General features: G+C 38.0%; 1 protein-coding gene across 2 annotated transcripts in view; it reads left to right on the forward strand.

Annotated features, from left to right (window-relative positions):
- The window catches only part of AFTPH (aftiphilin), a 60,444-nt gene extending 42,883 nt beyond the window's left edge, over positions 1-17,561 (forward strand). The window contains exons 7-10 of one of the 2 annotated variants that reach the window (XM_004691449.2): positions 3,115-3,175; positions 4,697-4,780; positions 8,592-8,715; positions 16,423-17,561. In XM_004691449.2, the coding sequence (XP_004691506.1) occupies positions 3,115-3,175; positions 4,697-4,780; positions 8,592-8,715; positions 16,423-16,567 (414 nt within the window). In that variant the 3' untranslated portion in view covers positions 16,568-17,561. The remainder of the gene's footprint in view (positions 1-3,114; positions 3,176-4,696; positions 4,781-8,591; positions 8,716-16,422) is intronic. The other variant, XM_004691450.2, reaches the window with a different exon arrangement.
- Positions 17,562-24,667: the final 7,106 nt, after the last annotated feature.

Below are 24,667 nucleotides of genomic sequence, written 5' to 3' on the forward strand. Positions count from 1 at the left end.
TTTAAAAATTTAAGTTTGCCTATCAGAATTTTGTGCAGAGATGGCTGACTTTGATAACTAAATTGTGTGATCATTGTTTGAGCTCCATACTTCTGATTCAGGTTAAAATATTTTGCAGATATCTGAAATGCTTTGTAAAGAATCTCTATGTAAAGTGATACTACTTACCACTGTTATCTGACAAGCAGTATATATATATATATAATTTTTACTTTACATTTTGGCCATGCTCCACATTTTCCCCAAAACCATAATTTTCAGATGAAACCGTCATATCTTTTGGTGCTAGCAGCATAGTAAAATGTGTCCCAAAAAATACCTGCTCAACACTTAAGTATGTGTTTGTTTTAAAGAAACTATACCAAATCTTTTTTATGTGTTTGTTTTTGGTATCACTGAACAGTGACTTTCAAACTTAATATAGTTAATAGTTGTCATTATGGTTGCATGCTTTTTGAACTGTATTCTGTCTCAGTTTTGGAACGCATTTAATTTTTATTTTTCTAAATTAGTTTGTACTCATTAATTTTATAACTGTTTACAGTGCTTGTTTTTTAATAACTTGTTAAATAACTGCTAGTGGTGTTTTTTCTAAGATATTTTACCTGAAAAGAGTTCATGGGCAAAAAGCAGTAATGATACTTCTTGTTATTTTTATCTAAGTTTCAAAGTCACATCATTGATGGTGTCATTACTGAGCCCCCTCTTAAGTAAGATCAGTGCATTTTTTTATTGGCTGCTAAGGAGAATTAAATCTTGGTTAGCAGTTATCCAACTTAGTAGTTATCACTAGCAAGCTTCATCTCAACTCTTCTACTTGATCTCAACAACTGCTTGATGTGACTTTTTGATTTGTGAATCAGAATTTTATAATTAGAACAAAGAAAAAAGTATCTAGCATTGTGTGCTGTACTTTTGTAATAAAAGCACATTTGGAAAGGCTAAGTGATATACCCAAAGTCATACATCAGTGGTACAGCTGGGGTGAGAACCCATTCTCTTGTCTCTTTCTCTCTCTCTCTTTTTTTTTTTTTTTTTGCCTTTTATTATGACCTTGTTTTCCTTAGTGCTTTTGTCTCTGATATAATCATCTTACCAGCTTGCTTCAAGTTATTCTAAAAAGCTGTATCCTGGTGTATCCTCTTTGATGTGTTTTACTTATCAGTGCCATTAGTTAGCCTGTAATTGTTTATGTATCCTATTTTTTATCTGTCTCATTTTTACCAAATGTTGATTCATGTTTTAGCCACTTGTTATTTATAATATTAACTATATATTCAAAATGCCATATACCTGTATGAGAAGCTAAAATTCCAGCAAATTGTTGAAGTATTTCTAAGCATCCAGTTGTTTGATATAATTTAGGCAAAGCATATTAATAAAAGAGCTTTGCTGTTAGTACAGAGATTTTGTAATTGCATAAACCTGGGTTTTGTCCATGAAGTTCATGTTGAATGTGACAAGAGGTCATTGATCTAGAACTAGAATAATAAAAGTTGAATCTCTTAGAACATCTAGAGCATCTTGTTTGTCTTTGAGATCAGCTAAAGAAGATCTTTTCTAAATATTGTTTTTCAGTCTTGCAGATGGTTTATAGATTTTCACTGGCAATTTTTTAATTTTATGTGAAATAGTTATAGAGTCCCAAGAGTTGCAAAGATACATATAATGAGTACCTTGTACTCTTCAGCAGTGTCCCCATTAGTACATCTTACATAATTCTAATACAATATGAAAGCCAAGAATGTCATCCTATCATGTGGATAGATTCATGTTACCATCACCACAATTAAGGCATAAAACTCTTCCATCATCACAAATAATTCCCTTAATATCTCCTCCCCATGCCACTCCCACTGTCACCCGTAATCCTTGGCACCCACTAATAATAGCTCCAGATCTGATCTGATTTTTAGAAGATGAAATGCCTGTCTTGTTATCCCAGATATCAAGACAGTTGTATTATAATATCACAGGATGGATTCAACTTGCAAAAATAATCTGATTCATGCTCCTTCCTTACTGGAACACTGTCTGTCTACACAGAAAGGAAAAAAATGAGTCTAAAGTGTTAATTGTGCCCACCTTACAGTACAACATAATGGCAAGCAATAAAAATAAATGACAACCTTGATACATTATGATTCTGAAGAAGTAAGTTATTCCAATACGTGTTGCCAACACCACTACCAAAAAAAAAAAAAAAAAGTGCCGTTTTTAGGTCTAGAATATATTTTAAAATAAAGTAGTGTTCACTTTAATATATTTTTGTGCTACCTTTCATCTTATATGTACTACTCGCTCATCTTATCTTTGTTTTTAACAGTTAACAAAATTTTAAAGCCCAGGCTTCAAAAGAGATGAATATACATTCTAATACATTATTTTAAAAACTAAATTCCGATACTGGTTATAATTTTAAATTAGAGAAACTGATTAAAATATTTTAACAACTTAAATATTCAGTTCTCATCTACTAACCCATAGTTTCCTTCATAATTTGTAAGGTTATAAAGAACCAGAGATCTTGGACTTTGGATCTTCTCGTTTTACTTAAAAGGAAACAAACTTATAAAATCACACAGCTAGTTTACTTTAGTAGTAACTTGATCTCAAATAACCCAAATCTCTTCATTTTCAGTATAGTATCTTCTCTGTTTCTATATATTATTTATTGAGAAATTTTAAGTGATTGTTATTTAAAATAGATCATTCTATAGCAAAAATTGTCTGAAATTTTCAAATATTTTAATATTTTTATTATAATCTAGTCAATTTTTAACAAACCATACTTTAAGTCTTTATTTGAGATTAAAATCTTAACATAGAATCGGTATATCAATTTCTGTTTGAAAATATAAATTTATTCCATTGGTCAGATATAACTGTTTCAATGTCAATAAGGTGTACTGTTTATAAATTTTAGAATTTCACATTTGTGTTAACACTTTCTGAAGTTATAAATTATCCCAATTTTGTCCTTAGGTATTTTATTGAGTTTAGGTATTTTATTGCCAAATGATCTTGCTGTAGCTTTTTTTTTTTTTTAAAGGATTCTTTATGTTGCTACAACCTGTATTGATTAATTTTTGATTTTTTGGTTTTCAACTCTAGGATTCTCTACCACCCGTCCAGTTTGACTGGAGTAGCAGTGGCCTTACTAACCCTTTAGATGGTACGTCTCTCCGTAGAGCCTCTAGCACCAGAGCTAGAGTTAAGAAAGCTACAAAGTTCAGACAAACTTCTCTCTGCTGATTTTCATTTTTGTTTGAACATAACTTCTTATCTTTGGAAATTCAGGCTTTCTTTCTGAATAGTAATTGCTCAAGAAACCAGCCATTCCTATTATTAACAGTATTAATGTCCAAATATAGGTAGTAGTAGCTTGATAAAATTTTAGTTTCTTTATCTTAAGTCAAAATAAGTTCCTTTTTTTGTTTGTTTGTTTTTAGAAATATCTAAGTAGTGTAAGTGATACTTTAGGTAGGACCAATTTACTTGAAAATTTTTTCTGTAGTTTTATTTTCTGGAATTTTCTTGAATGCAAAGTTTTGTGACTAGAGATGGCTTTAAAGCACAAAGCACAATTATTTAACCAAAAACAATGTGCAAATAGAGCATATTTATTGACTCAAAGTAGTTTTGAAATTTAATATTTTATAGAATACTTATATGCAAATGGAAGTGAATAATTTTCATGATCCTTTTTCTAAAACTTATCTCAAAATGCTAGTAGGTAGTTCCAAAATAATGGGATTTCATGTATGATTTTAAAAAGGAATGACTGAACAAGGAATAACTTATTCCAATAACATGGGATCAAAATACACAAAAGGCTACTTTTCAGTGAGTTGACACCACAAGTTTTAATTGGACCCTCAGATAAAATTACTCTTACTCCTTATCCTTTCTCAGTTTGAGTCATTGTCTAAAACACCTGTCAGTTTTTTGACTTTCCCTTGTAGTGGGAGGCCTAGACTATCTGGAAAGCATCCAATTGAATAACAGTGCTGAAGGAAAGCCTGGATGCACCTTTTACTGTTGTCTGGTGTCTTTATTCAGTCAAATCATTATGCTTTTTATTAACAAACTACTTCTATAAAAATGTATACTATTTCTGATTACTGTTTCAGAGTTAAAGGGGAACAGTACAGCTTGAGGTTGCACATCAGGGTAGGGCAGTTACGACATTCCTTATTATAATATTTTAAACTAAGCTAATGTATTAGTACGTGTCCTAAAACTGACAACTTTGTCACTCTTGAAAAGTCATTAATTAGAAACCAGCACTACTAACATGAAAGATTGATTTGGGCATGTACTGTGATTTAATGTTGAGTTGAGATTTTAAAGTATTGTTTCCCTTTAACGGGTATATCTTCCCCTTGATCTTTCTGGTATGGCTTGAGTTTTGATTGAAAGAACTGAATTCCTAACTAAAACCTTACTAAGTGTTAATTATTTACATTGTACATGAGAAAATGTACATTGAATTAAAATGTTACTTTAGAATGTCCTTAGTAATGAAAAACTAATACTGTACACATTGTTTTAATGTTGATTTTAAAATGTGTAATGACTACTAATTATAACCTGCATGTTCAAGTGTGTGTCTTACCCCTTTTTACACATAACCCCTCCTCCCTTGGCTTACCTTCTGTGTGGCTGCCTACCAACATGGTCACTGAATTTCAAGCTAGTGGAGGTTCCACTCTTCTGAACCTTGATTTCTTTGGGCCCGTGGATGACAGTAGCTCTAGCAGCAGCACCACAATCCCAGGTCAGCAGAGTGTTAAAACCACAATTCTAGTTTATTTACTAAAAGCATGACCACCTTACTTGACTTTCCTATAAACAAGGAAACAAGTAGATTATATTCTTTATAATGTCTTTCTAATACTTTTCTTTCATGTATCTATTGTTGTTTTCTAGTATCTTGACTATCACAATGACTTAAGTGAAATGTATTTTAAAGAAAGTTTTCTCAGTGTAATACTCAGAGCAGAGAGTAGTTTCTTAGAGTAAAACAACCCTAATGTCCTAAGACAGTTAAAGGCGGGGTTTTTTTTCTGTAAGTGTTTAAAAATGTGATATTTTATATGCTTATTTTTTAAAATCATATTCTATAGATCCATTTGAAAAAATACAAGTTTAGAGATATAAGAATATTTTAGTACACAAGGATGACTTTACATTGTAGTGCTGTGATAATAGAACCATTACAGAGCCTAGCATTCAATTAGCTATTAGTGTTGCTAGATGTTATGATTAAGTTTCAAAATGTCAGAATCTAACACTTAGTTACATAGTCCCATGTAGAACTATTACTGTTTTTATGTGGCTCTCAAATGGAAGTATTCTGTTTTCCTCAGAGAAAAGAAATGTTACAAAAGTTAATAGTAGAAAGTCATTGCTATGCCATCCTAAAAGCTAGGAATTAAGATTTACTGGAGTGCCTGTTAAGTTAATGTTTAGCCCTGCGAAAGTTCAGTTCATTGACCAAAGAACTCATGTAATTTGTCATTTTCTAACTGAATAAAAGATTAAAATATATAATGGTATTTTTATGTTTATATTTTATTTGATGATTTTAATGAGTCCCTAGAATCCCAACTTGTCACCAGACAGCTGGTGGGGTGCAATACAGATGCTGATTGCATAGCAAGGAGCCCTCTCTGTTTTCACTTGGAGCCATTTACACTGCCTGCCTGGTTCCTGAATTTTTGCTGGGTTTGTTATACTCCCTTAGATAATCCTACCACCCACTTCCAGTAGTTAAGGAGCCATGGGGGCAAGTGGGGGAGACCAAAGAGCCAGCTGAGGGTGAACCTGGGACCCAGGATGCCCATTTCCAAGATCTGGTTGTGGAAATCTGAACCTGCAATAAAGAAGTTACAAGCCATTTGGTAGAATGACTGGATTCCCCAAACCTCAATCCCTTGTTTTATTTTCATTGTTTCCAAGATTTTGCAAGCATATGAAAAAAACCAATGTGTCTGGTTTTGACTACAAAAATTATATTTGCCATTTACTTAAATTCTTTCTAAATGTGGGCTTTGGAATGACTTGGGTGAGCTAATTAGTTGTCTTAAATACTTAATGGTGGGAGGTAGGGGGAAGAAAACAACCAAAGGCTTACATTATCAGTTTCTTGTCACTGTATTCCCAAGAATGAATTACTAAGCTCCCATTTTTAATTTTCTCTCTGCTTTGTTTTGTCATGTATTTCAGTTTAAATGAGATCATTATTTTGTATGCCTAAAATCTGATTTAAATTTAATTTTTGGTTACATTTCAAGCTTAGTTAAAAAACTGTGTATAGGAGCACAGATAATCTGACCACATAAAGAAGGACAGATTACCTGATAACCAAGCTCAGTATGCAAAGCTTCAAGAAAAGCAGGTGGCTTCAGAAGTTTAGAGATGTAATAGAAGTAAAATTAGCATGCTCAAATGTGATCCTTGTTACTTTGGAACCTTTTAAATATTTTTGTTCCGTATTTTTATTAATATGCTCTAGCTGCTTTATAAACTTGATCAAATTTGCTTTGGCTTCTTTTTATTGCTATTGGGTTTTGTTAAAACAACATCAAGCACTAGGTACCAACCCCTTCCTTAGTATTCCATTTCACCACTCGCTTGCACTTTTTCTGACTTGTTTCTGGGAAAGTCATTTTGTCTTAGCTTGCTGTTATTTAATTATTTTGTGTGTGAGACCTAAGGTTGGCATAGAATTTGGTTGGCTAGCTTTAGTTACATAACTAAACTATGCCTCATTAAGGTTCTGTTAAAAAAAAAAAAAAAGCTCTTCCATCAAAACATTACTCTTAATTTTTTAATTATTAGTGTAGAGTAAGTAGCTCTCTTGTTAAATATAAAATGTAGCCATGGTACTTTTTTTCTTTCTTTCTTTCTTTCTTTCTTTGTTTGATGGTGTTTGGTTTGGGCTTAAGAGGGTTGTTGGGGTTTTTTGTTGTTCTTTTTTTTTTTTAATCTCCCACTTTACTGTTTGACAGTCCACTGGGCAGTATTTTACAAACCCAACTAAGTTTTTACTAGTACTTTCCTGTTGCCAGTTAGAGTGTAGTTGTTTATTCTGTACTATGCATTGGGCATCATTTTAAATGTGTTTACTTGGAATTGAACCTTTCATGGTGGAGGAAAGAGGTACTTTGGATTCATATTGTCCCTTTACAACATCTACACTTTTTTACACTCAATTGCAACCTATATAGTTACTATAGAAATACAATGAGAAGGTTTTTTTTAAGGTATTTTGAAACTGTACCTTAATGATATGTTAAGAACTTGGGAAAGTCAACGGACATTTTCTATAGCCTGCCTTCCTTCATGGTAACTGTGGAAGCTGCTTTTGCTTGTTTGATTTCTGTAAACATCTGAGATCTATGTTTCCATCTGCTGGTCATCTGCAAAGTTGGCTAATAGAAGACAATTCCTAGTTTTCCTTTTAAGCTTGAACTAATCTACAGGGAAGGAAGTTATTAATTTCATTGTATGTATTTATATATCATTTTATCTGTTAGTCCTCAGGACTTTCGTAGAAATAATTGGTTAAAATCAATAAAACGATCAGACATTGTTCATTACAGTCTGCTTTTCTCTTATATACCCTTTTATGTATTAAACTTTTTACCTCACATAATTTCCTACTATCAGAAAGTATAGGATTATACTTTTTCCTTATTATTAGTCCAAGTTTTGCTTAAGTGGAAAATATTTAATTGTTCTTTTCTAATCATCGTTGTTATTCACTATAAACCTATGTTCTTGGAAATGTAAATATGCATATTAGTAAAATCAGATGGAGAAGGACTTTATAAACTTTAATAAATCTAGTTCAACTTTATTTTAATTCCTCTAATAAGACATTTCAACTATTAGATTCAGATATGAGACCATAGAAATATAATTGACCCATGAGAGGACTTTCATTTTGTCGAAAAATAACATTTTTATTCACTTTTTCTGAGAATAGTTTACCCGCCTCACATCTTTCCTGAAGAAACAGTATGGTATGTAGTTTAGCCTCAGTAATAATAAGATGCCTTGAATAATATTTCATGCTTAGCTGATTAGAATATAGTTCAGCCAAATAGTTTACCATATTTGAGACTTTATTTTAGTTTCTAAACTTGTTGTGAAAGAAAAAATAGTCAGGGAGGAAGGTTCAAAAATGAGACTAATCAGTCTATTTAAAAGATAAGATGTCATTTATAACAAGGTATGTGCATTTTATTAATAAAACAGTAACTTTCATATCACAAACAAATCCAAATTCGCAGTTTTTTACAAGTTAGAAATTTGAGTAGTATTTGGGTGGTATTGCAATATAAATGTTAAACTAATGAAGATAAGATTTACTCTGAAGTGAATTTTTTAAGTTATTTCCCACTTTATGAGAACTGTGGAAAATGGAAGTGATAATTTAAAAAATAAATGTCACCTAAAAATGTGTTGTGTGGTAAAAGACTCAGATGTTTACAGAATAATTGCCTTTTGCATCTTGAATTGTGGCTAATTGAATAACCCATTACATTTTGCCATCACTGACTATCATTTTATACTATAAGGTGTGGATCCAGAGTTATATGAGTTAACAACTTCTAAGCTGGAAATCTCCACCTCAAGCCTCAAAGTAACTGATGCTTTTGCAAGACTTATGTCCACAGTGGAGAAGACAAGCACATCTACCAGGTAAACAACCAGTGCTCCTTACACACATTCTGAATACTGTGTTAAAATAACCCAACTGGGAAAGTACAGAAGTGGGCAGTATTTCAGTATGTGGTATGAAAATTCACTTTATATTTGTAAAAACAAATAGATGACTAATTCCAGACAATAGGATCAAATCATTTTTAATTGTGAATTTATTAGAGCAGTGCTATTTCATAAAACTGTAAAAAGACTGACAGATAATGCTTTTCTCTCATTCTTCCCCCACACAACTTTATAGAGAAAAGTTCTGATTATTGGTATCAAAAAGCTAGTGTAGAAACAACCCCCTTCCCTTCATAACTACTGATTTGATCTGAGAATCCAGTTTCACAGCCCGAGTCACTGAGGCTACAATAGGGATGGCCACTATTTTATTTTCTGAGTTTTCATTAATGTGCAGTCCTTCTGAATTGGTATAGAAAGCCCTGTTTTATTAGGCTTCCTGAGGGCTTCAAATGACACAACCTCTAGAAAAAATTTCTATTGTCAGTGTTGGAAACAAATATAAGGATATGACATTTGGACTATGAAGATTCAAAAAACCATTGTTTTTACACAATTAAGCACTGGCAGTAGGGTTTGTCATGTTAGCTGTGAGAATAAACCCGTTCCTACTAAGAAGGTAGTCACTGTGAGCCAGGAATCACTGCTGCAAGAGCAAATGCTGTGTGGTTGGTATGCCAGTTCTGCTGTCCCAAATTCATGATGCATCAGCATTTCAAAGTGGAAATATTTACCTGTAGCCCACTTTGGTGCGAGTATTATAGCTCTTTCTCTGGATTAAGTATATTCCACTCACACTCACATGTCAGCTTCAGATTTATCTTTTAAATCAATTCTTCTGTAGGAAAACTTTTTTTTTTGGTAAATAGTAAGTGCTACCTGAGTTAAAACTTCAACTTGAATTATCATACTACCTTTTAAATTATATGTCTATATTTGTGTTCATTCAACAGATATTACTCTTAATACTTAGAATTATGGAAAGACACTATTTGTTTTATAATTTTAGCTACCCTTAACTGTTCCATGGAATGGACTTGTAACTTGTACATTCTTGTTTGTCTACAGATTCTCTCCTTTGTTCTCACTGCCCACTTTCTTTGTAGAGACTACCTGGCAAAGCTAAAGCCTAGTAGATTAATCTACCAACTTGTAAATGAAGTTTTTGTGGATTTTTTGCTTGCTCTCTCTAATTTGTTTTCCTCTTGCCAAATCATATTTTCACATTGAAAACCTTCTCATGCACATTTCTCATACATATTTTTGTATATGTTTGTCAAGACTCTGATGTTTTTATTGTTTGGCCTTTCCTTGTTACTTTTTGAACAGTTTTTTTTTTTCCCCCTAAGGGAAGGGCAATCCAGTTTTCCTATGTAGTCTCACTCTAGAGTTTCCTGACAAAGTGATGAGAATTCATTTTTTGTGCCATTAGGAGGAGCTCTCGACCACATTGTTAACTTGCTTGTTCTCCTGGCTTTTTAGCTCATCCTTAAAACATGCTTTACACTAAGTAGGAAACTTTCCAACGCCTATCTTTTTAAGAAGTCATTTTCATTTTTCCCCCTATTCTCTACTGTTATGGAATGAACTGAAACTAGTGTATGTCCCAAGGTCAGTGTGGTACCAAAATTAAGTAACTGTAGTGCTCTCCAACTTCAGAGTTTTTAAATATAATAAATTGAAAACAGAACTGGTTGCCAGTTGGTTTTTTTTTCTTTTTTCTTTTTTTTTTTGAGGAATTATTTTGAAATGGTGAGAATACAAAATATTCACAAGTCTTGCAGTTAGTTAACACTGTAAAATGTCACCATGAGTGATTCTCAATTGTACAGGGAAAAGAAATGGGAATATCATAAATAGTTTCAGAAAATATCAGTGTCTTTGCTTTCATCTGTTTTTATTTCAAAAAATAAAACTTAGCAAAACTTTGCTTCTTGACAATATATAGAAGATAAAGATTTAAACTATAGAACAAGACAAGGCTAAGAAGGGCCTCCCTAGTGGCACAAGAGGTTAAGCCTCAGCACTATCAAGTTATAGATAGCTGCTGCAGCATGAGTTCGATCCCCAGCCAGGGAGCTGACCCACATGGCCAGGCAGACCTCTCTTGTCTCACCTGCTGTTCCCCTCAGGAGCATATTTCAGTGGCTGTGCCTGTTCTGCTCCCCACTCTTGTCTCTGATGAATCCTTTCTCTCTCCTCAAGCCCCACCCCACTGTACCTCTGACCTGTACCCCAGTTCTTTGCATAAATAAATCTTCTTAAAAAGAAAAAATTGAGAAGCAGTAGCCTACGTAAAGAAAATTGGACATGTAACAAACAATATCCCATACTGTTGATAAATGCTATTGCACATGTCAAAAAAGTACATGTGCTCTTACAATTGTGAAAGTGAATTCTTATTTTTTTTTTTTAAAGATTTATTTATTTGTGCATACAGAACTGGGATACAGGCCAGAGGCTCAGGGGCGGTGAGAGGCTTCACCAGAGACAGAGTGGGGAACAGGACAGGCCGATCAACGAAGTACACTGCTGAGGGGAGCAGCGGGCGGGTCAGGAGAGGTCTGCCGCGCCATGTGGTCACCTCCGGGGCAGGCGGGAATCGAACTCATGCGGAGGCGGCTTTAGATTCTCAGTACTGTGCTTTAACCCACTGCGCCACCAGGGAGGGCCCGAATTCTTATTTTTTAAAGAAATCAAGTTCTTACTTCTTGGGGTTTTTTTAAAAGATTATTTATTTATGCATACAGAATTACAGAATTGGGGTATAATCCAGAAGTGCAGGGGGTGAGAACATTCACCAGAGAGAACAGGCAGATTGAAGAAGTACACTGCTGAGGGGAGCAGCAGGCAAGACAGGAGAGGTCTGCCAGGCCATGTGGCCACCTCCATGGCCAAGGATTGAACTTAAAGCAGCTGTGGCGCTACCCTCATAGTACTGTACTTCCCTCCCCCCCAGTACTGTGCTTTAAACTCCCGCACCACCAGGGAGGACCCTCGAGTTCTTAGTTTTAAAATAGTTTCATCTTCTCCCATACCTTTTGTAATAACAGGGGAAATTACTTCCTAATCTTAATTAGCAGTTAGCCAGCAAGCTAGTGGCCACAAAGGTATAACTGAAGTTTATACAAATATTTTATAACCTTTTAATTGAGATATATTTCATGTGCCATAAAATTCACTCTTCTCAGTGTACAATATGGTGATGTTCATTATATTAGATAGTATATTCATAAGGGTACACAACTTTCACTACTAATTCTGGAACAATTTTATCAATCCCAAGACAAGTCTATACCTACCTACTAGTAGTCACTTCTTATCTCTCACTTTTCCCAGCCTCTGGCAACCACTAATCTCTGTGTATGTGGATTTGCCTGTTCTGATTATTTCATAAATGGAGCCAGGCAATATTCAGCTCCTCTTGGCTTCTTTAACTTAGCGTAATGTTTTGAATTTCACGTTGCATTACTAGTACTTTTCATTCCTTCTTGTGGTTGCGTAATATTCCATTATATGGATACATCACAATTTGTTTATTAATCCATTGCTGACATGTGATTGTTACTACTTTGTGATCACTGAGTAATGTTGATACGAGCATTCAGTACAAGTTTTTGTATAGACAGATGTTTTCAATTTTCTTGGAAGTGAAACTGCTTAGTCATATGGTAACTCTCTTAACTTTTTGAGGAACTATGCAAAAGATAGGAGCATTCCAGTTTTTCCACATCCTCCACAAGACTTTGTCTGACTTTTTTTTTTTTAAGATTTATTTATTTATGCATACAAGAGCTGGGGTGTGCCTACAGAGGTGTGTGGGGTAAGAGGATTCACCAGAGAGACAAGAGTGGGGAACAGAGCAGGCAGATCTACTGAGATACACTGCTGAGGGGAGCAGCAGGTGCAACAAGAGAGTCTGGTATGCCATTTGGGTCACCTCTCTGCCTGGGGATCAAACTCCAGGTACAGTGCTAAGACATAACCCTTTGCACAACCAGGGATGACCTGTCTTTTTCTTTATAGGCATCCCAGTGGTTATGAAGTAATATCTAATTGGTTGCATTTCCCTAATGGCTAATGATGTTGAGCACCTTTTCAGATGATTGCTGGCCATTTGTATATATCCTCTAGAGAAATATCTGTTCGTGTTCTTTGTCTATCTTTTAATTGGGTAATTGTTCAAAGAAGTTTTTACTCATTTGACTACTAGACCTCTATCATGTATGATTTACAAGCATTTTCTCATCTATGGCTTATTTTTCACTTCTATTATAATGTCCTATAAAAATACAAAAGTTTTTTGAATTTTGACGAATCGAATTATTATATTTTTCTTTTACTGTTTATGCTTTAAGAGTCATATTTAAGAAGCCATTGCCTACTTCAAGGTCAGGAAGATTTACACGTAGGTTTTCTTCTAAGAATTTTATAGCTTCAACTCATATATCTAAATGTTGACCCATTTTGATTTAGTATTTAAATGTGAAGTAGGAGTCCAACTTTATTCTTTTGTATGTGGATGTACAGTTGTAAAAACAGTGTTGAAAGTACCCTTTTTCCTCCACTGAATTGTCTTGGCACTCTAGTTGGAAATTGATTAACTATAAACAGATGGGTTATTTCCATCTGTTTCACGATTGCATTCCATTCACAAAAGGGATAAATACTAGCTAGAGAAAATATAAATTAAAATTAGGTCACTGTCTTTGAGAAAAGATCATGATACAACTATTTTCAAATAATCCTCAGAATTTTCTTCTCTCTTATACTCAAAGAAACTAGATTACATCATGGGCTGTGACTACAGATAAATGCACAAACTATAAACTGTGTAAGCTTTTTTCTTATTTTAAAATGTAACTTCGGGCCCTCCCTGGTGGCGCAGTGGGTTAAAGCACTGCACTGAGAATCTAAAGCCGCTTCTGCATGAGTTCGATTCCCGCCTGTCCCAGAGGTGACCACATGGCGTGGCAGACCTCTCCTGACCCGCCCGCTGCTCCCCTCAGCAGTGTACTTCATCCATCTGCCTGTTCTGCTCCCCACTCTGTCTCTGGTGAAGCCTCTCGCCAGCCCCTGAGCCTCTGGCCTGTACCCCAGTTCTGTATGCACAAATAAATAAATCTTTAAAAAAAAAAAAAGTAACTTCATCTTTCCTCCCCTGAAATAAGGCCATTGCTAAAAACCTTAGAATAATCTTCACCACTTCTGGTCTCCAGTCCTCCACTCTACCAGCTGAGCTATCAAAGGACACATTGAATAATTGCCCAATCCTTAGGTGAAATCTTCTTCCTAGCTCTCCTTTCCCACACTCCAGCCTGCACTCAACAAGTGAGGGCATCCATTTGGGTGTAATTTTTTTGCAACTCTTTTTGTAATCTTTAAGATTACATATCTTACAGAAGCAGTAAGATATATTATTGAAAGTTAAAAGTGAAAGTGTCATATTCTTACTACTCAGATCACTGTAGCTTCTTTGTTCGCATTCTTTCAGATCCATTTCTATGCAAATTTGCATGTATGTGCTATCTTACCAAAAAGGAGATTTTATACTCCATACTGAATTCAACCTGCTCTTTCAATCAGTGACCTCAGTCTGTTAATATCAATAAAGTTTCATTCCATCTAATGCATAGGCTGTATTCAAATTTCCCCCAACAACATTCTTTCTTTCTGCTTCACCCAAACCAGTATCTGATCTACAACTACTAGACCTGACTGTTAAGGTTCTTAAGTCTCCTTTAACCTAGGTTGTCTTACCCCACCCCTTTTGGTTTTTCACTCTAACATGAGCATGTTTAAAAGGTGTTAAAAAAAAAAAATGGTTACTACCAGTTATCCCAAACTCTAGAGTTAGCTGTTTGCTTCCTTGAAGTATTTAGTGTGTTTCCATATTCTCCTTCCTGCATACTGAAAATTCTATCTAAGGGTTTGATGGACCAGATGAAACATTTTGGCTTAAGTGCATCATATGGTGTAGCATGTAACATGTAGCTAGGTAATATCTGATGGACTCCATCATTAGCAATACTAAGATAGACTGTTAGGGAGAGGTTGACCTTTTTCCATTATATACTTCCAGTTTTCACTTGGAGACTAAAAAGTGAGCTATCTGGTTTTACTTTGGAATGATGCAGCTAACCAGCTCCCCATGAAACATACACCTACACATTTTGTCACCATTTGCATGTGATCTAAAATGTAGATTTTAATCAAATTTTTGTATTGCATTTCATCCTGAAAAGCCCAAGAACTGAATTCAGTATTGATTGGTCTACTGATTTTCAGTGTGCTAACCTCCTACTGAAGAACTTTGATCCTAAAAACCTGATGTTTGATTTTTGGGGTGGGGGAGGTCATTCTATAAAATCTTTTTATTTAAGCCTGAAATTTAAAAAAAAAAATGGTAACAACAGAAAAACCTAGGTACAAAATAAAGGCCTACCTCTAACTTTTCTTTTTTGCTTTATCTCCTAACTTCCTGCTCTCCATTCCAAAAACAAAGTAAATATTTAGGTGGAAGAAATAACTTGTGTTATTTCTAGAGTACCTAACAGACTACCCTTTACCATAAAAAAAAATTGGGGACCTCCCTGATGGTGAAAGGGGTTAAGTCTCTGCCTGATCCCCAGACAGGGAGGTGACCCACATGGCACAGCAGACCTCTCCCCTCAGTAGTATATTTTGTAGATCTGCCTGTTCTGCTCCCCACTCTGTCTCTGGTGAATCCTCTCACCCTCACACCTCTGTAGGCACACCCCAGCTCTTATATTCATAAATGAATAGCTCTTAAAAAGAAAATTGGGCTTTTTACAGTCAACAATTCTAAATGAATTTTCATCTAAAAGTAGTATCTATATGTCTACAATTCTCTTTTCAGTATATTTAACATGGCGGGTGGGTTTGAAGCTCAGTTGGCATTTTCTGTAGCTAACCTGCTGGGAAGACCTTGGTCACCAGGAATTCTTTCCATCTGTGGTAGGCACCAAATTGCTCACTTCCTTTATCAGAGTCTAATGTAGGTACATGCACTTTATCCACAGGACCCTGAGATCTCTCCTCTCCCTGAGGTTTTCCAGCCTGTGTCCATCTTAACATCAGCAGCTGCTCTTAGTGCTGCTGCCTTTGGACACAGCATCCATATCTCAACAGGACTGAGACTCAGTGTTTTTGAACTTAGGGCTTTCTCTCCTGGAATTCCCCATTGGGGTTGAAGAAAGCCTGAGGTTAAAATGACTTAAGGTCTTGTGCCAAACATGCTTTGTTTTATGTTGAGGTACTTTTGGTAGTTTCATGGGGCGAGAGGAGGGGTAGGGGGAAATCCAGATGGGTGGAGTATTATTAGGGCTTTGACATTATACTTTCACGTGGCAATATTTTATAAGTATGAAATGTGGATGCTTTTTTCCTTCTGTAAAACTGTGATCAATAGGCAGGTACCCATGAATCTTTGTCCATGTGTGTCCTGTCTGTGCGAACATCCATAAATAGGGCATGATCGTCATAGGCGATTGGCGGCTGGCACAAGAGCAAGCCGTAAAATCATTATGAGGCTTGGGAACAGGAGAAAGAAAGGAACTCAGGGCCCATGGAGTGCTGTATACTTTAAAGACTATATTTTCTCCTGTTTGTCTAACAGTACGTCCCATTAACATGCTTCTCTTTTTCCTTTTGTCAAAGGAAACCGAAGAGAGAAGAGCACCTGAGTGAAGAAGCCATCAAGGTGATTGCTAGCCTTCCTGACTTAGCGTTCATGCATGCCAAGGTGTTGATGTTCCCCGCCACGTTGACGCCTTCCGCGAGCTGCCAGGAAAAAGCAGACTGATAACTTGTGAATTGGACAGTTTCAATTGCTTTTCCTTCCCTCCATCCTTCCCTACCACCAAAAGCATACCTGCTCTAATTAAAAAAAATTCAGCTGATTTGTTGGTAAGCCTCACTAGAAAGGTATACATAGTAATGTATATTTATATACATACTGAAGTCCTAAATTTATATTAGAAAACAATGTAAATAATCGGGGGTGAACATTTTTGAAGATTTATTCTTTTTGTGTTGCTGGGGTGTATACATTTATGTCTTTGTGAAATACACTGGTGGTGTCCTTCTTACAAAACTTTTGAAATAAAAAAAGAAAATTAAAAACTCAAATCTTCACTGTCTGAAATCCCCTTCAGTCTTTTCAGATTGCATTGAATGTGCTATTAATTTTTCATATCATATGTTGAAATACTTTTGCTCTCATAAGTAAGCTCCAAAGTCTCCATTTAAATGTGTGTGTGTGTGTGTGTGTGTGTGTGTGTGTGTGTGTGTGTGTGGTGTGGTGGTGGGTTTGTTTCAGATCTAGCCTTTGTTAACAGTCTTTGCACTCTTTTTTCAATCTTTTCAATCTGGAATATTGCTGTTTGACCTTTTGCAAGGTACTTCATCAGCTGCTCTTTGGTATAGGGCATGATCATTGTTGGAACTTGATTGGAGGGGGTTGAAGAGATTGTGTCTGTTTTAATCCATTTGGTTTGGAGAAGGACCAAATTATATGAATGTCTTACAATGAAATTTACTTGTTACTGATTTTTTTGTTCTATTGTACCACTGTTTTTGAGGATTTTGCACAGTGTAAAATGACATAATCATAGATTGCTATGGTTTAGGCTGTATATACAGTAAAAACTATGGGTTTTAAATGTTTGGGGAAATTCCTATGGAAAAAAGAGAGACATGTAGAAGAACCTCTAACAAGGTTAATGTGCATGCCAAGGTCTTTTGAGATGTAAGTGTGTAAATTTCCTTTTAGCTTACACAAAAATAAAATAATTTAAAAGAAATTTAGTTTGGTGTCTCTGTACTTTGATATCTGAAAGGAAAAGTAATGAGTTTGAATTTGAAGTTGTATTCTGTTTTAAGGTATTTAACAGAAAATCTTCTGGTATAACTTCTACTTTGTTGAAACCAAGAAAAATTAGAGCCTGACCCAAAAAAATTGGATCAGTACATTCAGTAACTGAGCTGTTTTTATGTAGAACATGAGGCCATAAAGAAAATTCCCATGATTCACTATAAACATCATCAACAAAATTGACAAGATTAAATAAGGATTTGTAGGGAACTTTTTTCCTTCCAAGAAAATGCATGAGCTTAAAGTGAGCAGAAAATTCTAATGCCAGTTTTAAAATACTAGGTATCTTTTCAGCAAAAGGCAAGTGACTTTTCTTAAAGTGGCAGCCCAAAGGTAGACCCCCTTATCTGCTATGAGAATGTTCTAGTGAAACCCTTCTGCACCTCCCTTGTTGACAGCGATTCCTGTATTGCCTGGATGTAACATGGGTTTCAAAATAGTTGCTTGAGTGTAATTTAAGTAGGGCCTGGAGTGACAATGCTTATCCTCTTATCTGTCTCCCACCATTTCCCCAGTTTTATTCCCCCAACTTTATCTTTTTCAAAGGCTTTCCTTCAAAATAGTCAGAAGTCTTCAGTGCTCAGTGGACCATCAGAAGAACTATATGTAATTGAGGTGCAAAGGGCTGCTTTTACAGTCCGTATAAGTGATGTGTAATGACAATCTCTACCAACTTATGTTCACTGTTCAGTAATTAGCTCTTTTGGCCTGACAAAGTCAACTCTGTACCTTAATTATATATATTTTTTAAATAGAAATGATACCTTGTGAGGTTCATGTATTTTTTTAAGATTTATTTATGCATACAAGAACTGGGGTACAGGCCACAGGTGCAGAGGGTAAGAGGATTCACCAGAGACCGAGAGGGGAGCAACACAGGAAGGTCAACCGAAATGCACTGCTGAGGGGAGCAGCAGGCGGTTTAGGAGAGGTCTTCTGTGCTGTGTGGGTCAGCCCCTTAGAAAGGGATTGAACTTGTGCTGCAGTGGCTGTGGATAGTCTCATAATGCTGTGCTTTAAGCCGTTGCACCATCAGGAAGGGCCCTGTGAGGTTGATGTGTTATATAATGAATGTAAAATACTCCTCACATGAGGAGACAGTACAGGATAGCCAGAGCATAGAGTTAGCAAAAGCTATGAAGGCCCTGGAGTCCCAGTGGATACAAGAAGCAGTCACAAGAAAAATGATCACTTAAGTAAATATTACATTATTATTTGAAAATAGACTTTTCTCATGAAAGTGACCCTGCTATAATGATACACAGAATGGATAGTTCATCTTAGGAGCACTTGTAGAGACCCCAGATTTCCTGTTTGCTTTCATTTTCACCCTGGATGTTTAAGCACAACATGCACATTAATACTAGGTTGTGATAAGTTATAGTGAGGATTTCGATCTAGAGGACCAAAGTGGACGGTTTTGCACCAGACCAGGGCTCCATTACATCAGGAAGAAATGGCAATGGCTGCTGTGCATTCTCCCTGAGGTCTCAGCTAAGGCAGCACCTATGGGCTGCAAGCTTGGGCACCAGCTGCTGCTGGCAGCAGCTATTCATTTGTCTTCCTCAAAGTCAACCTGGTAGACTGCGGAGCGGGGGAGAAGCAGCCAAGGAATCAGATCCTCAAACTTAAAATCACACCTAATGGAGACTAGGTTAGTAATCAGCATTTTGTCCTTGACTTCTTCAAACCAACTCATTTATCCCCTACTAGCTCACCTCACTTGACTGCCTAACCTAATGATTCCCTAGTCAATCCAAGCCAAACTGGGACATATACAGAGAAACTACCCTAAACCGAGTTGTGTGTCACTATTTTTATGAGTCATTCTTTTATATAGAAACGTGTTCTTCCCCCTACATGATTATGGTGTTCTTTATTTAGAACTTGTCATCTTTTTATTCCCTCATGTTTCTTGAATCAGGATTGAGCTTGGCTGTGAGTAACAAAAACCCAAAATACTGCATTTCATGTAACAAGACTTGTCACATTTGAACTCTGAAATCGGAATGTGTCATATAATTGGATGGGTTACCCATTTAATTGGCAGTGGTTTCTTTTTCTTAATGATGTACAAAATAATGCTGTCTTACACTCAATGAGAACGTGGATAAAAATGGTAGCAGTGGCTCAAGCAACAGTTTATTGCTCTTACCTATAAAACATGAGAATAGTCTGCTACTCGTGAAGAGCTGCTTTAAGACGGGCCTCTATGGTGGCCTAGGAGTTAAGTCTTAGTGTTATCACCAGCACATCATGAATTTGATCCCTGGCCAGGGAGCTGACCCACCAGTAGCATAGACCTCTTCTGTCTCTCCCACTGCTCCCCTCAGCACTGTATTTGAGTAGATCTACCTGTTCTGCCCCCCACTCTGTCTCTAGTGAATCCTCTCACTCCTGCCCCACTTGCACCTTTGACCTGCACCCAGTTCTATACAAAAAGTAAAAAGGTAATCATAGTCTGAAGCTCTATCTTGTTCCACCACTCATTGTACAAGATGGCTCTTGAGGGCTCACCCACCATGTCTACGTCATGGTGTCCAGCCATCACTGAAGAAAGAGTAAAAAGGGCATTCTTCCTCCTATTATTGACCCTTTCAATAAGATATACGCAATAGGCCTCCCTAGTGGTACAAAGGGTTAAGTCTCAGCACTATGAAGCTATCAGCAGCCACTGCAATACTGGGCAGGGAGGTGACCCACACAGCACAGCAGACCTCTCCTGTGTGGCCCACTCTCCCCTCAGCAGTGTATTTCAGTCAATGTGCCTGTTCTGCTCCCCTCTCTGTCTCTGGCAACTCCTCTCATATCCCCCACACCTCTGGCCTACACCTTAGTACTACTATGCATAAATTAATAAAAATAAACCTCAATAAACTATACGCACTGTTTTCAATTACAGCTTATAGTCCAGAATGAGTTGCAGCAGCATATCTAGCTGCAAAAGAGAAATACCTTTATTCTGGGCATAATCTAAAAAGGATTGTATTAGTAAGGAAGGAGAGAACAGATAATGTACAACACCAGAAGTCTGGGCCACCCTTCTTCACTTGGCCCATAAAAACAGTCTTTCACGGAGCTGAAGTAATAGAGAGGTGATTCCAGGACCATTGCCTCAGGTTACAGCAATGCCTCAGGCTGGATCTGTTGTCCTCTTGGTGCTCTTCCAAGCAGGAAGAATCTGTAGAGGGCAGCACAGGTTTACTGAGGCCTCGGGGGGAACAAATGCTAATACAAGTCATAAGTAAAAGTAGAGAGCAATCTGGTGAGGTAAAGGGAGCACCGTATTAGACTAGGACTGGCACGTTCTAATTATAACTCTGCCTTAATCAGCTGTAAGTTCTTATAAATCCCCTTTTCTAAGTCTCAGGTGTTTCAACCATGAAATGAGTTAGAGTCTAGAAAACTGAAAACTAAGTAGGACGATCCTAGAACATCATGGAATTTGGGGGCTGGACCATCAGCTTTGCAGACCATTTGCAGGATCCCTGCTGCAGATGTCAGGAAGGTATAGCCCCTGAACTCTGACTGGGTTCCTATATTGAAGGAGAGGGGGGTGATGGCAGATATTTTTTTGAAATGGGTTCCATCGCGACAAAAAGTTTGAAAGTCAATGATATTTAAATTCTCAGAGCAGAAGAAATTGAGGTGTGGAAGGAGCATAACTGTACATCTCTAACCAGAGGTAGGACCTGAACCCCGTTTTCCTGATTCTTGGTCTTTTCCTTTCCACCCTCCCACATTGCTCGCGCTGAGGTGGCCAGTCCAGCCTTTGCCTGAGCCTTTGCTCAGAATCCCACAGAGCAACCCCCACCACGTGTGCTTTGTCACCCCACCACCGTCTGGACTACTCTCCAGTGGAAACCTGGTTCTTCCTAGCTTGTGGAATGGTGTCTAACCATCCCTTCTCAAGCTGCATGAAATAAACCTAATCTCTTCCACCAGTACCTGGAGACCATATCAACTTCTCTCACCCCCACCTCCCCCAGGTCTCCCATGATGACGTGGATTCCAGGCCTGTCCCATATACATTTTCCTGTCCAGACGTCATTCCAGTTAACCAGACTGCACCACGCGTTGCTTAGTCACTGGCATGGGATTCTTTTCATTTCAGACACTTATTTTAAATACAGCTTAAGGTCCTCCCTGGAGGGGCAGCAGGTGAGGACGCAGCACTGCAAGGTGGCCGCAGCCACTTCAGTGTGAGTTTGATCTCCGGCCCCAGAGGTGACCCACATGGCGTGGCAGACCCCTCCTGGCCCGCCTGCTGCTCCCCTCAGCAGTGCAACTTCGCCAATCTGTTCGTAAATCTGCCTACTTTGCTCCCCACTCTGTCTTTGGTGAATCCTCTCAGTGCCTCTGCACCTCTAGCCTGTACCCCAGTGTTGTATTCATAAATAAATAAGTCTTTTTTTTTTATTTTTTTAAAGATTTATTTATTCATACAGAACTGGGGTACAGGCCAGAGATGCGGAGGGTGGGAGGATTCACCAGAGACAGAACAGGCAGATCGACGAAGTACACTGCTGAGGGGAGCAGCGGGCGGGTCAGGGGAGGTCTGCCACACCATGTGGTCACCTCTGGGGCAGGCGGGGATGGAACTCATGCGGAAGTGGCTTAAGCTTCTTAGTGCAGTGCTTTAACCCGCTGCGCCACCAGGGAGGGCCCAATAAATAAGTCTTTTTAAAAAATAAATAAGTACAGCCTAAAATTACACTACTGTTGGGTTGTTGGAAAAGTTATGCATATTTTTATTTTTTTTACGCGAAGATACATGACTTTTCTGATAATTCAATACATAATGGTATTTTCTTTAGTGACAGCCTTTTCCCCATAGTTGCCATCAAGCCCAGTAGTCTCTATAACCTGTCTGGATCCCTGAGTTTTTAGATCTAAAAATAGCTCCACATTTCCCCTTTAGCAATCTAATTTTTGGTAGCTTTGTTTTAGCCTGTTCATTTTATCAAATCTTTTATACCATGGAGCATGTAGTTTTCTTCCTCCCTCCCTCCTCAGCTTTGTCATCCACTAATTAGTAAATACCCCTTCTGAGCCAAATTACAGACATCAAGGTCGGCCAGTACAAATCTCTGCCTCTCCCCTCCCGGTGTGCCAGAAAGACTCTGCATATGGCTGTTCTACACAATGACACATTTCTGTGTCTTGCTCTCAGATCCTAAGATCAGGCAAAATCTTGCCAAATCCAGTCACACTCGTAGCATTCGTGGGCCATCCTGAGCATTTCAACAGATGATCTCCAATCCCTACTCCAGCTTGAACACTTCTGTAACCTAGTAATTCCAAAGAAGTAGGCAATAAAACAAGCAGAAGGTAAAATGACAGCTACCCAGGTTGGAAGATTAAATGAGATAATCTATATAATCAATCACTGGCACATAGAAAGCACTCAATAAATAATTTTTATTATCCTCATCCATCCAGACCACTGATCTGTCATTGATGAAGCAGATAAAAGGCTGCTGATAGGAGAATATGGTCACCTTCCTGACAGTAAGTCAAAAAGTCAGCCTGACCTGCGGAACACTCAAGTTACCCTAAATTTAATATATCTCTTATGTTTCAGTTACCTCAGATTTTTTTAGCTTATCTTTTCAGCCTGGACCATCTCTAAGAACAGCATCCCTTCACAGAATGATATTTTATTTTCAATTTCCCCCTCACAAAAGTTCTAAAAGTAGATTTAGGGGAAAAAATAACAGTCACCTCATCTGTACTCTGAATTACATTGTGACTTTAGCTCCTTGACTTTCACCTTCTAGATAACCCTATTGACCCAAGTTTGTGCTCCTCTTCTGCGTGCTTGACTCTCTCCTGAAGGTCAGTGATGAGCGTCGATCACAAGGGCCAAGGATTGAGAATGAGCAAGCCTGGGGTCTTCAGCGCTGCGTCTACCACAGTCTGCTTCTGTGGTCTTCCGTGTAGGATTCCTCTGTGGCACCCTCACCAGAACAAGTAATAAATGTTCGCTGTGGTGATCCTTCCTTGCTCCTGGTTGGCGCCACACTTCTGATGCTCCTGAGTACCCCATGTGGCTGTCCATAGCTCCCTGGAAGTAAGCGGAAGTAAGCCTGTGCACACTAACCATGCTGGCCCTGGCCCGCCGGCCACCTCACGCCTGCAGCGCCCCGGCCCTGGCAGCCCTCTCCACTACCTGCCCAGACTCCAAACTCACTGCTCTTGGTCAGCTCCTCTTCCTCATTCCGAATCCTATTGACTCTGGAATCTTTATCAACTAATACATCCCCGATCCATTTCTTCCTTCTCCAAACCCTTAGGGTCTCTTAGGCGATGGCTATAACAGCCACCACACTGACCTTTTAATCTCCTATGACAATAGAGTGTTCGTTTCCTGTTCATAGTCCCCTGGGACACCCCTTTGCCTTCCCGACAACCTCATTGGAGTGTCACCCGGCCCTGCCAGCCGTGTCTTCAAGGCTCAGGCAACTCCTCACTCCTCACTGGTTACCAAAGGCCACAGGGGCCCAGCCCAAGTTAGGCCCAGAAAGACCTCTCGCCACCTTGCAGTGTCTCTTCTTTGAAGTGCCTTTCTGAGCCACCCCACACAACTGGCTGTCCAGCGCCCCCCTGGGTCTTCGCAAGTCTCTCCGCTAATGTAACAGTCATCACAAACCTGGCTTACATTTAGTAACAGCACTACTACTACATTTTCTCTCTGAATCCTCCTTGAGAGGGAGAAAACCAATCCTTAGAATGCTACGTAGCCCCCATGTTGCAGGGACATCCCATGTCCCTTACCCCCACTTGCAGGCAACTGCCCTGGACTGTCTACTGGGAGCTACAGGTGGAGTGAGCAGCTGGGTGAAGGCGTGGGCCATGGAGGGCAGTGGCTCCAGGGAGCACTTGCTTCTCCAGCTTTGACTGGCACCCAAAGACTCTGGGGACTCAGAGGATGCATGAAGGAGAGACATGTAGAGACATATGCGGAAGAGACATGCGGGTGAGAGACACATGGGGAGGCTGCCCATTGGCAGAGACTATGGTAGCCAT

This window comes from Condylura cristata, unplaced genomic scaffold, assembly GCF_000260355.1.
Source record: "Condylura cristata isolate star-nosed mole 26May11 unplaced genomic scaffold, ConCri1.0 scaffold00031, whole genome shotgun sequence".
NCBI lineage: Eukaryota > Metazoa > Chordata > Mammalia > Eulipotyphla > Talpidae > Condylura > Condylura cristata.